General features: G+C 40.9%; 2 protein-coding genes and 1 long non-coding RNA gene across 5 annotated transcripts; 1 reads left to right on the top strand and 2 right to left on the bottom strand.

Annotated features, from left to right (window-relative positions):
• Positions 1-470: 470 nt before the first annotated feature.
• manea (mannosidase, endo-alpha) lies at positions 471-4,450 on the bottom strand. 3 transcript variants are annotated; one of them, XM_017476236.3, is made up of 6 exons: positions 4,352-4,450; positions 3,168-3,390; positions 2,463-3,090; positions 2,185-2,294; positions 1,982-2,058; positions 471-1,465 (listed from the first exon to the last, which is right to left on the bottom strand). In XM_017476236.3, the coding sequence occupies exons 3-6, from the start codon at positions 2,959-2,961 to the stop codon at positions 829-831; spliced, it is 1,323 nt and encodes a 440-aa protein (XP_017331725.1). In that variant the 5' UTR covers positions 2,962-3,090; positions 3,168-3,390; positions 4,352-4,450; the 3' UTR covers positions 471-828. The 3 variants fall into 3 exon arrangements, with proteins under 3 accessions (XP_017331725.1, XP_017331724.1, XP_017331726.1); XM_017476235.3 differs by having other exon boundaries at positions 2,463-3,067; XM_017476237.3 differs by lacking the exon at positions 3,168-3,390 and having other exon boundaries at positions 2,463-3,067; positions 4,352-4,449.
• Positions 4,451-4,542: 92 nt separating this feature from the next.
• Positions 4,543-8,778, top strand: LOC128633542 (uncharacterized). Its single transcript, XR_008396934.1, has 2 exons — positions 4,543-4,690; positions 5,162-8,778. It is a non-coding gene; the product is annotated as an uncharacterized LOC128633542 (long non-coding RNA).
• Positions 8,779-10,618: 1,840 nt separating this feature from the next.
• On the bottom strand, positions 10,619-13,484 carry gja10a (gap junction protein alpha 10 a). Its single transcript, XM_017475513.3, has 2 exons — positions 12,123-13,484; positions 10,619-10,657 (listed from the first exon to the last, which is right to left on the bottom strand). Exons 1-2 carry the CDS (start codon positions 13,482-13,484, stop codon positions 10,619-10,621), a joined length of 1,401 nt encoding a protein of 466 aa, XP_017331002.2.
• Between the last annotated feature and the right edge of the window lie 1,621 nt (positions 13,485-15,105).

Raw genomic sequence — 15,105 nt, 5'->3', positions numbered from 1 at the left:
CTGTCTAACGCCAAGACGCATCAACAATTCTGATCGCATCATTCCGCGCTTTCAGATTTTCCGTCCAATCGAACGCGCTCTAGATTCTGAAGTGTCCCGCCCCCGACAGTATAACAACCCGTTTTGCCGGAGTTGCCGTCGTCGAGCGAGAGAACTCACATCGGTAAGACGGGTCGGGTCGTAAACGTGTCTTTGGCTGTATGCACTGGAAGTTTATTAAATAAGACTAAAAACGCAAGGATCCGAATGCTTATTTCTCCTCGCTGTCGCTATCCAAGAACGTGATCGACGTCTGGCGTTCGCTGTGTGAGGGGAGATCGCTTAGTTTAAGTTAGCACTTAGGTTTTAGACTGCGTTTGTTAAACCGCCTCTTTACCCAGCATGCTCTTTGCAAGAAGATACCCAAGCCGAGGTGAGCTAGTAGCCAAATAAGAACATCTGCATGTCATTTTAGTGAAAATATATTTCGGTTTTCGTGGAAATGTCAACATGTTTTATTGGGAGAAAAACTCTCAGATTTACAGAATTCATACATCGAAGCAGAATTAAGTGAAGCCTATTCGGAAATGAATCCCTGCAACAACATGACGATCAAAAGTGATGAATAATCTGTCGAACTATCCACTTTCTATACTTTCACAACTGGAATCAACAAAGGTCATGTTATGATTTTTTCTCTTACTTTTCCCAGACTAATCAATAATCGTAAGATTGTATTTATGTGTATTTAATTCTTCTCGCTGTCGTTTCAATCAGGACATATGACGGACGTTCCGCTGACTGTGACATCATCTGGGACATACCACGAGTGAGGTGACGGAATACTCGTCACCGTAGCCATTTCCCTTGTTCGTCTCGGTATTTCTCCGCCCACTTGCGCGTGAGGTCTAAATACAAAGTCGGTTTGTAGGGAAGGTAATCGAAGTAAGCGGTCTGGCCTCGTGTCTTAGGTACGGCTGTTTCGATCTGAGTTCCTTCGTGCCACTCGTTAAACGAAGTCACGGAGACGATTTCGGGCCTGGCCTCCAGCGCCGCTTTCAGAGACGTCTCGTAATATTTGCCGTTGATGCGGTTCCGTGTGTTGTGACCGTTCCAGGGCCTGATGGTGGTGTCGATATAGCCTGGACCGACGCTGGGGATGAAAATCAAATTGTTGCTATCGCAGAAAGCCTTAATGGATCTCCAGTTCTGTTGGGACGAGCCGTAGGAAAAGCTATTAGTTGCAAAGTACGTGTAAACGCCGTCAAAGCCGGCATCCAGGACTTCGGCTTTATGTTTCTCGTCCACGAGCAGGCCGATAAAGATGCCATCGTACGCGGTGTTTCGGATGCTTCTCTTCCCGGTGCTCTTAAGCAGCTGAGCCCAGATTCCTGGACTTTGCAAATAGGAGTCGTAAATATAGAACAACGGAAGAAGCTTTCCAGTGCTTGACTTGTATCTGAAAAACGCAGGATGGTCTCCGTACCTATGTGCAGAATTCATACGTCAGTAAAAGAAAGGCAAATTAAGCAAATTTAATATGCGGTATACAACAGGTTTTCATGAAGGATATCTATGTATTTAGTAGAGTTCAGTGTTTCTTCTACCCTGACCAATGCCCCAGTCCCTAACACGTAAAAACACAGCATGGTGCTCCCACCACCATGCTTCACCGTCGGAACGGTACTGTGCAGGTGATGAGCGTTGCATGGTCTCTTCCAGACATGACGCTTGGAACTGACGCCAAACAGAATTTGGGGAGAAGATTTCAACAAGACAACAAAACCAAACGTACAGCCGAAATAACCCAAGAAGGACGGCTTAGCCATGAAACGCCTTTCAATGGACTTTGAAAATTTACAGAGGCTTTCGAAACTGCGAGTCCACCTGAGGGACCCTCATAACCTTGGGGAATTGAACTAAGAGGAATGAACCGTACCGAATACTCCGAAGATTTTCAAATGTACACGTATCATTAAAAACACGCATCGTTTGTACTCACTTCTCGATAATGTATTTGATGTTTTCAAGCATACTCTTGTCATTGCGTCCCGTGTATGGCTCGATATGAAAAACCACCTGGATTTTAAAAAAAAAAAAAAAAAAAAAAAAAAAAAAACATCACATGAAATCACAGACATTAAGTAAAGTGAACTTCTTATTTATTTATTTATTTATTTATTTATTTATTTAAAATGTTTCTACCTTCACTTTGTACTTTGCGGCTACTTCCAGAATCAAAGGCACGATGTCTTCGGTCGGTTCGCCGTTATCGTCCTTCATGCCGGGCGGGTACCAGGACACCGCGAGAACACCTGAAGGAGTATCGCGATCAAAGCAAGCATGGAAATTTTGCATTATATCAGTTACGAAGCACGGCATTGGAGACTCCTTCCTGTATTATATAAATATATCTACAGTACATATATAACCGTGATTTGGGATTACAGACCATTTTTCATGAGTAAGTTGTGATATCTTACCTATGGCTGCTGTCCGTAGCTGCTGCATATGAACCTCTATAACAGAAGGATCCCGAGAGCTGTATGCCCCTAAGGCGGGGTAGAAATTGGCCCCGATGTCGTCTGGAGGCTGGTGTGTTCCTGTTGCGTAGCCCAGTGCTATTTTGGGGTTCCAGTGTGGCAGGTACGGATGATTCCAATGAATGTACTTCCCGTCAAACCGAGGGTTTCCGTACCACGTGTAGTAGAAAACGTGTACGTTGTAATTCGGAGGAGGAAAATCTTTCTCTCGAGGGCCTCTATCGAAGATGCTCGCAATCTTTTCCGTCCAGATGTTTTTGATCACACTGGTCTCTGGCATGCTGTGAATCCCAGCATCATCATCTCTCTTCACGTCTTGAGGTAGTCCAAAGTCGCCCACCGCGACCCTGTCATCCGGAGACAGCCTTTTCAGAACGACCAAGACGAACAAGGCCAGTGCGGTCAAAGTGACGCATATTTTGCGCTGAAATCGCGTCATTCTCCAGGGAAACAGGCCCACTCCACAGAAAGCAGCTCGGTCAGTAGGTCTGCACTAATTCTGACCTCGGTGTCTTCACGTCTTTTCTCAGTCATGTTGTTTCTTCCTAGTGAAATACAAGAACAACGGCTGATGTCGAGTCATTTACATGTGCTGTAGGTGCAAAAGAAGGCATTTGTAACGAACGTGATGAGACAGGACATTACCTCATCATCATTATTCACAACACCTTTTAGTGCTGTCATCTAAATCTCGCTTCATAAGGTCCCTTACGACTGCTTGTAAACGTCTGTCAGGTCTTCAGGATTCTCTCCGTTGTAATACTGACCCCACAGTCCCTCGGGTTTCATGGCCAGGTTTTATTCATTGTCTCGGACATATGTTTTATAACTCTTCCAAATTTCATACACTGCCTTCTTCAGATAAGTTCTGGAAACCAAGAGGGGCATGATATTTATTTATTTATCTATCTATTTATTTATTTGGTATGTTTTTGTATGTGTTTCAATTTTACACCAAATCAGCCATAAGATTAAAACCACTGACGGGTGAAGTGATCTTGTTACAGTGGCACCTGTCAAGGCGAGGTATATATTAAGCAGCAAGCGAACAGTCGATTCTCAAAGTTGACGTGTTGGAAACAGGAAAAATGGGCAAGCGTAAGGATCTGAGCCATTCTGACAAGGGCCAAATTGTGACGGCTAGACGACTGGGTCAGAACGTCTCCAAAACGTCTTGTGGGGTGTTCGCAGTGTGCAGGTAGGAAGGACAACCGGTGAACCAACGAGAGGGTCATGGGTGTCCAAGGCGAATTACATACATGGCAGTGCAAGCCAATGCAATATAGAGCTTGAACTTTGCGAGGTTTTTTTTTTTGGTTCATTAAACTGTGGCAGACTTTACTGATTGATTATTAACCGGATGGCCCACTTTTCTCTTTGACAGCCATCTAAATTTAAAGTGCGTGCCATACTGCATTATTATAACATAATAATAAAAATGTACAGATAATCACTGGGTTTGATGAATGGTTCATATTTATGACTGATTATTTATTTATTTATGTGTTTGTTTATTTATTTATTTTAAACATTGTGTAGAAATCCATGCTACCTGCATGCACATAAGTAATCCATTTTGGTTGCAAGACAAATCAAAAATATAGTACACATGACATTTAATGTTAACTATAATAATATTTTGTGGAGAAAAACAGGCTTTTTAATGTTGTTGTTGTTTTGTTTTTTCTTTCAAATAGCTATGACAAGTTGTGTCTAACACTGCCGAATAAAGAGGAAAGACACACACACACAAAAAAACCAAGCAATAAATAAATAAATAAATAAATAAATAAACGACATTATTAAGCAATAAACAACAACAAGACTACCTTTAGTTACATTGCAGGAAGTGATTTTCTTGTGCTGTATTTAACAGTAACAGTAACGGCAGCAATGTTTACCCGGAAGTGTCAGGCTGAATCCCAAACCACTGCAAGTTCAACATATAGTGCACTAGATAGTCTACAAACGCTATTGTTTTAGAAACCAGCGAGTGCACTTGCGCGTAGGGAGGACGGGGTTATTGGAACTTTAACCACAATACATGACAAAACGCTGAATAAGACTATCATCAGATTCAAGGACCCTTTGGTAGCTATCGTAACCGCCTGTTTAAAATCAACACCGAAGTCACTATAGCGACACGCTACCATCGAATTTTTCAACTAGTACTTTTTTCTTTTCTTTTTTTAACGTGAATTTAGTTTGTATCCGATGTATTAAAGTTAATTATGTTAAACTGTGTGCAAATGACGCTATGTATATTTACGAATACATTACCCGAAATCGGGCACATAAATATCTACCTAAATTGATGCTCTTGTCGTTGAACACTTATGATTAGCAACAATATGCTAGCTAAATCACCTTAGTGCTTTAGCTATATATATATATATATATATATATATATATATATATATATATATATATATATATATATATATATATATATATATCCTAGTATCCAGTTTTATTCTTTTTAACACATTAAGTAAATTGGATTCAGTGGTTGGAACGTTCAGGAATAAAAAACTACAATGGACCCATTTAATATAGTACTGAACAATATGTGGTGTTTCATAAATATATTTTAGATTTCCCTAACATTATCATTTGGTTCCCCTTTGGTTCTTTTTCAGACCCTGTGAGATTTTAGAGAACGGCATGCTTCCATCTGCTCATGAGCTTTATGGAGATGCTGATTTCCTTCTCCAGCAGGACTCTGCACCTGCCCACAGTGCCAAAACTTCTAGTAACTGCTTTATTGACCATGGTGTTACTGTGCTCGATCGTCCAGCCGACCCGCCTGACCCGAACCCCCATAGAGAATCTACGAGAGACACCAGACCCAACAATACAGACGAGCTGAAGACCGCTATCAAAGCAACCTGGACCTCCAGAACACCTCAGCAGCGCCACAGGCTGATCGCCTCCACGCCACGCCGCACTGATGCGGTCATTCCTGCACAAGGATTAAAACCCTGACCGAGTATCAGCGCATAAACTAACACACTGTTCACAAAGTCCACATTTCTGTATTATAAATTCTTTATTCGAATATTTTGAGATACTAAATTTTTGATTTCCGTGAGCTGTAAGCCGTAATCATCGACACTAACACAAAAAAGTCTTGAAATATTTCACTTTATGTGTAATGAATCTAGTATATATGAAAGTTCCACTTTTTGAATTAAATTACAGGGGAAAAAATGAACTTTTCCACGATATTTCGTCAGATGCACCTGTACGTTCTGAGAACTTTACAACACAGTGTTCTCTTATGGATGTATCACAATGGACAAGGTATTTTCGCCAAAAGGTTGCTTTTAGCCTCTTTTTTAAAATTAATTAATTAATTAATTTTTTAACTACAAACTAACCTTTCAGGGAAAGTTCCTGTAAAGTTCTTTCATGGTCTCATAACAATACGTTTTGTAGCTATATACAAAAGTTGCAGGAACAATAAAAAAAATAATAAAAAATGTTCCCAGAACATTCCGGGAACCAATAATTGTTAGCAGTTTGTCATATAATTTTTTTTTTTACAGTAGTTTGTGCTTTCAGACAGCGGTAGTATGAACGAGATGTGTGTTGGTTGCCAGTTACTCTATTTTAATTGTAGAACTCACCCTGAGCTGCTGTAATAGTCAAATATATGGTGTTATGATGCTAGGTTAAGACGTTGATGCGATGGATGAGTGGCACTTTTACTGATTTGACTGTGCTTGAAATTTGCATGAGCTGTTAGGCCATGTACAGAGGTGTTAGGTGACCATTTCTTTCTAAAATAACAGCGCAGCAGACACGAGTTTTCAGTGCAGCAGTTGTGGAGAATGTTGAGACTTGTTGCATTATTAAACGTAATAGCTTTTCAAGTCAACATTTAAGCGACATATCATGATTTGAGTTTATCTTGACGTTGCCATGCCACAAACATACAAAAAAACAAGCCTTTGTGATGTAAATGTTTTTATTAGCTGAGCAAAGTAGAATACACAGTTCAGCCATAACATTAAAACCACTGAATAGTTTATTCTTACGTGCACACCACACACAAGCACAGACCCGAGAACAATCCTGAACTGGGTCCCACACACAAATAACGATGCTGCTGGATTTAGTCTCTCCGTGACTGTATGTTTGGCTGGTGTGTATTTTTCTTTTCCGATTACGCCTTACACACCAGACCCTAGAAGACCCTAGAAGCCTGTACAGTGTTTACACGGCATTTTTATTTATTTTGAATCACTGACTCACTGCAGATATGAGTTTATTTCTGTCGATTCTTGGAGGATGTAGGAGCAGACGTGAGTGTTGCCATGGCAATAGGCATGGAGACTCTATCTTCCCAAATCTTTCTTACTGAAAGTCTTCATTTGGCAGAACACACACACACACACACACACACACACACACACACACACACTTCAAAAGTTTGATTGGGTTGATTGGGCTCTACGTCTATCACTTGAAATAATTTCTGTTCAGCCCAGCTGCATCCTGATGCCACATGATTCCACTTGTGTGTGTGTGTGTGTGTGTGTGTGTGTGTGTGTGTGTGTGTGTGTGTGTGTGTGTGTGTGTGTGTGTTGTTGTTGTTGTTGTTGTTTTTTTCCTGATCAAAGTGATGTAGTTTGACCAATTTCAAAAACTGGTCAGTCTTTCCTAGTAGAATGTAATCTAAGAAAAATGTGTTGACCCATTTTCGACAACAATGTCTCTTTTTTTCCGTTTATTTTGTTTACAAGGTTTCTTTGCTAACACTGGATGTATATTACTGTTAAATCAGTAATAGTTTTTAAATAAGAGTTGTTTTTTCCCCGCAATTCAATTAGCAAATACTCAAGATGTGGCTAATTACTACCCATGCTTCTGGCATTTACTTAATGAGTCACTTAAAATTATTATTATTATTATTATTATTATTATTATTATTGTTGTTGTTGTTGTTGTTGTAATAACATACTTTCACATACAACAGGGTTGTACTTTCAAAGTGACCTCACGAGCCAGTATCTCACTTTCGCCTAAAGAAGAAAAAGAATGCAGGAATGTATTTCATGATCTTCAGAACATTTGGATGATTCTTTCAACTTCTGGTTGAACTTGTGACTTGTGGAATATTCCAAATATTTCATAGGGGTTAATGTCGGGGGACATTTTTTTCATAACCTCTCAGAAAAGGATGTTTCGAGCATGAGATATTAAACAGATTAACATGTTCATCCACAAATAAGATTTTAATGATCATATTTCATAGTACAAGGTAGTTAGAGAGATGTTTTCTGTAGTGCTGTAGAGATTTTATTCATCCGAAACATGCAAGGGAACGTTACATCATCGAATGTCCATTATCTTTGCTTTACGCCCATTTTTTTAAATGTTGTATTTTCTCTTATGTGAATCCTGTGCTGCCTCAGAAAGCTCTTCTGCCTGATGGACTTATTCAGGTCTCCAGATGCAGATGCTCATGATGATGATGATGATGATGATGATGATGTGACTTCACCGACTTCACCTTACCCTTCCTGTCTAACAAATGAGCCCTACTTTAGCTTTTAGATAAATGAAATAACTGTTAGGGGCATAAAATGGTGTCACTGAAAGCCCCAATCTGTCGTTGTAGCCTTATTATAGTGGTGGAGTGGCTAAATATAGAGCTCAAGTACAACAACTGAGCGCTAAGAGAAAGAGAGGTGGAGGAAGAGGAACAGAGAAGGAAACTAGAAGAGACAAAGAAAGATTTTTTTTTATTATTATTTAAAAAAAAAAAAAAAAAACTTAGCAACATTTGGCTCAGTAATACCATTTAAACAAAAAAGGTTGCTAAACTAGCTAGCAACACGCTTCCCTCACAACATTAGCTTCAAAGAAAACTGCACACACCAAACGAGTCTTGGATTTTACTTTTATAGTGAGAAAAACATTCCCAACAAAATGCGATTTTTTCAGACTGTAGACTGTTCTTTTAAACAAAGAAGAACCGTGCTAGGACAGATTTCCAAGCGTTTACCCACAAATACAGTACAAGTGAGAATGCAGCGCCATCTTGTGGTCAACAGTGATAACATTATAGCCATTATACCGTGTATATTATATGGAGAGTCATATTATTATTATTTTAAATATGGTATATCGTACAGCCTTTTAATAATACCATATGAGCAATTTCTGTATATTTTAAGACCACAGCCACACACAATGCAACTAGACCTGTTACTCTGTGCTATAATGTCGAATAAATATCCATTGTCTATATTGTCTTTCACGTGTTTCTTTGTTTAAATGAATCATATGTTCTTTTACATCATGTGGACAGCCGCGTGTGTGTGTGTGTGTGTGTGTGTGTGTGTGTGTGTGTGTGTGTGTGTGTCGCTTACCTGGGGAAGAGATGGCACCAGGATGCACTATGGGAAGAAGGCAAGCTGCTGGAGGAAGTGTGATGCTCTGGGCAATGTTCTGCTAAAACCCTGGGTTCTGGCATTCATGTGGATGTTACTGAGACACGTACAACCTACCAAAACATTATTGCAGACCAAGTACACGCCTTCATGGCGACAGTATTCCCTAATATAAGTGGCCTCTTTCAGCAGGTTAATGCGCTCTGACACACTGCAAGAAATTGCTCAGGAACAGTTTGAGGAACATGACAAAGAGTTCAATGTGTTGACTCGGCCTCCAAATTCCCCAGACCACGATCCAATCGAGTGTCTGTGGGACATTCTGGACAAACAAGTCCGATCCACGGAGGCCCCACCTCCATCGCAATGTACAGAACTTAAAGGATCCGCTGCTGACATCTTGGTGCCAGATACCACGCCACACCTTCAGGGGTCTTGTGGAGTCCACGCCTCGATGCCTCAGAGCAGGGACAATATTAGGCAGGTGGTTTTAATATTATGGCTGAACGGTTCAGGTTGGTCCATGCCAGCATGAGACTCTTGTAGGCTTCAGCTTTTGATGGTTTGAAGGATGAAATACTGTATATACTAGAAGTGATTTAGATGATAAATATAGTTCGATTTTATACGCATTTTATTTTAAGCAGAAGCCGGCGGCTCTTATTTTCTCCCTCATCAAGTTAATAAAAACATAATGCAGCTTGTCATGTTACCAAGAAACCGCAAACCTGCAAAACTCCTCTGTCCTGAAGACTTTCATGTGGTGGAAAACGCACTGTTATAAAGCACCGACACTGGAGACTCCTTCCATAAATATTAAATAAACGTCTCATTGCAGAAACGTCACTGTATCAACAATTATACATTTGACATAAACCTTTGATCTGAACTTACAGCTGCGCTATTGTCAGACCTGCTGTAATAGAGAATTCTATTGGAGGGAAATTTAGATTTTTGCCTCCGGTAGCTCAATTCCTTATCTCGTTCGGTATGAAAACAACATTTTTCACGTTCATTTTTATCACAGGGCGCAAGACATTCGTCAGAATCGGATTGTTGTTGTCATATACGTCATCAGTGGAGTCATAGCGGTGGGCCGTTTTTTACAGGGTGCTAAAACATTTCATATTCAGAACCCTAAATGTTTGTTGTTTTTCTAATGACAGATCAGACACCAATCGATCAAACTAATCTCCACTAAATTGTACTGATATTGTATAATTTAGCAGCCCTCGCCTGCAATGACCGAAAACGGTATGCGTGAAAATTCTACCTGTAAACAGAATATTATTTCCAGATTCTTCTCTCTCAAGGTCAAGAAACAGCTGGTGTGGGAACTGGTGTGGTCGTTTGAAGTGTTATGCATATATATATATATATATATATATATATATATATATATATATATATATATATATATATATATATATATATACACTAAAATGACTTATTTTGCTCAGAATTGCGAGAGCCGGCGGACAATGGTTAAAGCTGTTTGTTTCGCATCCATTTTAAATGTTTAAAAGTGAATCAAATGTATAGTATTACACATTCTGTATTTCAGCACATCCCCTTCAGGAGTGTCCCCTGTTCGAACCGGTTCCTTTCTATCAGAAAAGGAAGAGTCATGTTGAACGTGGTTGAAACCCCCAGCAGCCTGTCTTCTAGTCCTCTGGTTCTTTTTGGTCATCCTTGTCACTTTTTCATGATGGAAGAGATGTCCAGGAACACACTCTGAAAGACAAAAGGTGGTGTACAGGGTGGTGTTTCCTATTAGTCAAACCAACCTATATTGACCAAACTATATACACCTTTGTAATCGATATATATTTTTGCCGCTTCAATTTAAATGAATCATAATCGACTCAGATACTCGTGGGTTGAGCTAAAGTTAGCTACTTGTATAATATCACCTCTTACGCATTGTGTCGCTCTGCTTTGCATATTATTCAGAACTGAGATGAGGTGTGTAGTGAGGATTGAACAGAGTTCGCACACATCAGCATTCAGAGCTCAGGAGCTATAGACTTAAGAGCTGCTCAGAGAGTGTCTCAGTTATGTATGAGTCTGACCTTGAGTTGAAGTCTCTTTTTTTCATCTAGATCTGTAGGATCAGTATTAGGCGTAGCATTACCGTCTCTCCGGAGGTGTGAATACACTCAAAAACCCATGGAATACCGTTTGAGGCCGATATTATATACATAAATATGACACTAGTGATTGATTAATTAATTCATTAATCATCCAACCAATTAAATTGCTCGTTTAAAATCCATAGTAATCGGATATCGGAACTGACATCGTGCACACGCGATATGATTTCACGACCTCGATTCAGTATCTCATGGCTACGTTATGTTTTGAGCACAAATAACTGTCGGCACACGATATAAACAAATAAAACGAGTGGAAACCCTATCGGCAATATACTAGACTCATAGACTTGCCTATATCTGAATCCATTTTTTTTCTCTTAAAGGCTTAAAGTGCCTACGTTTTAAGACGGTCGTCTAGACACCTGTCTCGTGGGTTTCTTCTCAAGAAAAATCTGGCAACCTCGGAAGTGTGAACTACATGCGGGTCATTCTAATAATTTGACAGGGGACCAAAGAAAACTGAATCAGGCTAGTGCGTAACCCAACCCTGAATACGAGTAACTTTCCCAGCATTAATACTGACCTAACTTTCGGAGTTAAGTTGCCAAATGACGTCTGAAAATGGCCCATTGTTGCTTACTTGTTTAGCTGGTTCATATCTAGCATTGAAAAGATCGATCATTTGGCAACGCTGACATAACTAAGAATCTTATTGGATTCAAAACGTTATACATTTGACGGAATTCAGATGTATAATGGTGATCCAAAATACGATAGGTAGGATGTCAGGATTCAAAACTGTTTGAATTGGCTAAATAGTTGTTAGGAATTTTGATATTGAGTCAAATTATTGTGACTTTATGTCTCTTTGTACAGGACCAATTTGGCTAAAGATTTAGACTGAACGATGAGGTACTCTTGTCCTAATACTTTGCACCAACTGAAATCTGCTCATAGGAAAGCGTATAGTTTCATGACTAGCCATTAAAAATAAATGTCCTCTGTCTTACAGTGGTCACAAGCTACTCACAGAAGACTGAATTACAAGAGCTGAGCCTCTAAACCAGCAGGTCAGTGGACGTGTGTCTTTTGGCTCTACTTGCCATTGACATCCTCCGTCCTCCCGGTGGTGGGTTCATGGGTAGGTCATTAAGTGAGCCGAGCTCAGACTCGGAGCTCCTGGTGCTGGGGCAGGATGGGCTGTCCGAGGCGCTCTCTGAAGGCATCCGTGCCATGAAGCTGGCCTTCCTGGGGGGAGGGTAGAAGTCACTGTCTGAGTCTGTGCCATCGTCGCTCGGCTCAGGGACATGGCTCGGTTGGTGCATAGCGTTACGAACGCAGCCTGGAATCTCACTATGGCTTGGCCTTTGACTGAGCTGACCTTCATGACTTTGTTGGCCCGAATTTGAAAGTCTGCTGTCTCTACATGAACCAGTGCTACTGTCTGGAGGCAGGTCAGCATTGTGTTGCCCAGTAAGACTTTGAAGACGTCCGTTGTGGATAAATCCTTGGCTGTCCTGACATGTCTGGATTATGCACGACACAGGAAGAGTCGTACCTGCAAAGATGCTATGCCTCTGCTCAGCTATTCTGGTATTTGAATCCATATTGGGTAAATACAGAGGGTCCATCGGGCCAGACTGAATGCTAATTTTTGCTGTTTTCCTCAGTGAAAAATCCGCCATTGCCGCTTGCTTTGCTTTGCAAAGGCTGTCGTCCTCTGTGAATTGCAAACCAGATAACGCCTGTTTGATTTTCTTTGTACCCAAATGAGATATCTCCAGAAGGTTCAGGAACAGAGAAACCCCAGCAATGACTATCATAAAGACCATGAAGATGGTCTTCTCTGTTGGTCTGGACACATAACAGTCCACGGTGTTGGGGCAAGGCATCCTGTCACACTTGAACAAAGGATCCAGCCTTATTCCATATAAGATATACTGGCCCACGATGAAGCCCACCTCCACCACAGATCTGGTAAGGATATGGATGATGTATGTGCGTAGTAAGGAGCCTCTCAGAGGAGCCTTTTTGAGTTTTTTATGCTCCTCTAGCTTGCGAAGTTCTCGCTCCAGACGCTTGTGCTCCTCCAGCAAGAACTCGGTCTCTTCCAGCTCAGCTCGAATTTGAATTTTCTTCTTGTGCCTCTTCTTATCCAGAGCTCGGAGACGGTACAAAGCGTGACCCATGTACACCAGCGAAGGAGCTGAGACGAAGATGATCTGCAGCACCCAGAAGCGGATGAGCGAGATTGGAAATGCCTGGTCGTAGCAGACGTTCTTGCAGCCTGGCTGCTCCGTGTTGCATATGAACTCACTTTGCTCGTCCACCCAAACGTCCTCCGCCGCCACACCGAGCACGAGCATCCGGAAGATGAACAGGATGGTGAGCCAGATTTTGCCCACGATGGTGGAGTGAATGTGCACCTCCTCCAAGATGCTTCCCAACAAGTTCCAGTCTCCCATTTTTACAGCCACATGTTCGGGTTACATTCAAATATGGTCTGCCAGAAATAAAGCCAGATGTGAAAATATACCTGCTTCAATGTCTTGTTGATTCATCATGAAAAACCAAAGTGGATTTTGTCATAATCTTTAACAAAGAACAGCAACATTCGCAAATCCATCTCTTCCCCAAACGATTCCTAAGGTCTTCTTTTCATGGTGAAACAGGACGGAAGTTCTTCAGGGCAAAATTATAGAATAGATAGAATCCATTTTTACACCAAAATAAGCAACTTACATATCGACAGGGAGTGTCCTTTTACCTTTCTTGGTAGAGAGATGCTCATGTTCTCGGCAAAAAGGTTACATTTTCACTCTACGACTCTAAAACTACAGAGGAACACAGCTTCTCTCTGTGTGTAACGTTGGCTACAGTGAATGCTCCACACGCTCGCTGGATGCAGAGTTTACAGGATGAAGAAATTGATCTAAAAGGACCCGGACAATGCCCAATGGCTTACACAATAGTGCTACCGCCCACATAACTATTTGTAATTGCTCTATCGTTGTGATCTGTATTATTATTTGTATGGTGGCTCAGATATACAAAGGACTTTCCCAATTATATTTGACTAATATAGTGTATAATCTACAAAACAAGACAAGCTAACCAACGTGCCGTGTTCAGTTTCATAGTCAAACGAATCGGCCATCTTGGTTTCTAGCTGTCCGAAACCATGGCCTTTGACGCTAGTAGTGTGGGTCATAGAACGCAGAGAAGACTTGATTTCCTTTCATCAGATTTGGATGAAGACTTTGGATCGGACTGAATCGTCCAACGTGTAATTGATGCCAGAACGATTTGTTTAATGTAAACCTGGTGCGACGTATAGTGTTGGTCATACTGCACACTATTTAGAGGCTTTCAACTGTAGATTTGTCCAAAGCTGTAGAAATCATTTCGAATTGCACTGATTTCTTTATTCCAGGATTGCTTTGTTGTGTTAAAAAGCATCAAAAAAAAAAAAAAAAAAATGAGGAAAAACCTCCATCAAATCAATGTGTGCAAGGGAGTCTGTTATCCTGATGTGCCCTACGTTGGATACACACTCATACAACGACCAGCCATGCCTCAGGCTTTTAATTAGCTTTCCATCGCCCTCTGACAGAGTCAATGAAGGATTGATTTGATTTTCCCTCGTGAGTGCCAGAGGTCAGAGTGGGTGACCTCTTACACAACAGCTTCATAGAGATTTGTAGAAAACTATCCGTTTGTCTTTGCTGTGTGGACGCCCATCAGATCTAATGGTTCTGACTGAAAGGCAAATCAGCTACGATGGGGGAAGGGTTTGTGTACGGACACCAGTTTTGCCCTGCCAGAAATATCACGTCATGTTCGTGGACAGCCTGTCCATTATCTCTGGGAGACCATTAAAACTGTGGAACAATATTGACACTTTTTTTTTTTTTTTTTTTTTACATGGTGGGCTCATCACCTGAAAGATGAAGGGTGGAGGTCTGGTACAGTTCCAGGTGGGTGGCAGGAGTGTGATGGACAGACTAGACCTTTACTGTAGAAACTAGATTTGGGAACGCAGAATGTCACTTACTGTTCCGAGTAAAACCTGAATTACTTGGAACG

Source organism: Ictalurus punctatus, chromosome 9 (genome assembly GCF_001660625.3).
Source record: "Ictalurus punctatus breed USDA103 chromosome 9, Coco_2.0, whole genome shotgun sequence".
Lineage (NCBI taxonomy): Eukaryota > Metazoa > Chordata > Actinopteri > Siluriformes > Ictaluridae > Ictalurus > Ictalurus punctatus.
The sequence above is the reverse complement of the archived record's forward strand: the minus strand, read 5'-3'. Positions and strand labels throughout refer to the sequence as shown.

What these genes read in the sequence shown, in the direction of transcription:
- gja10a (XM_017475513.3), bottom strand. Translation starts at nt 13,484, where the DNA reads ATGGGAGACTGGAACTTGTTGGGAAGCATCTTGGAGGAGGTGCACATT. An exon ending in GAGGACGGAGGATGTCAATG is followed by an intron (nt 10,658 to 12,122) that starts GCAAGTAGAGCC and finishes TTTGTCTTTCAG; the next exon opens with AGTGTGTTCCTGGACATCTC.
- manea (XM_017476236.3), bottom strand. Translation starts at nt 2,961, where the DNA reads ATGACGCGATTTCAGCGCAAAATATGCGTCACTTTGACCGCACTGGCC. An exon ending in GCTACGGACAGCAGCCATAG is followed by an intron (nt 2,295 to 2,462) that starts GTAAGATATCAC and finishes ATACTCCTTCAG; the next exon opens with GTGTTCTCGCGGTGTCCTGG. An exon ending in CCGCAAAGTACAAAGTGAAG is followed by an intron (nt 2,059 to 2,184) that starts GTAGAAACATTT and finishes TTTAAAATCCAG; the next exon opens with GTGGTTTTTCATATCGAGCC.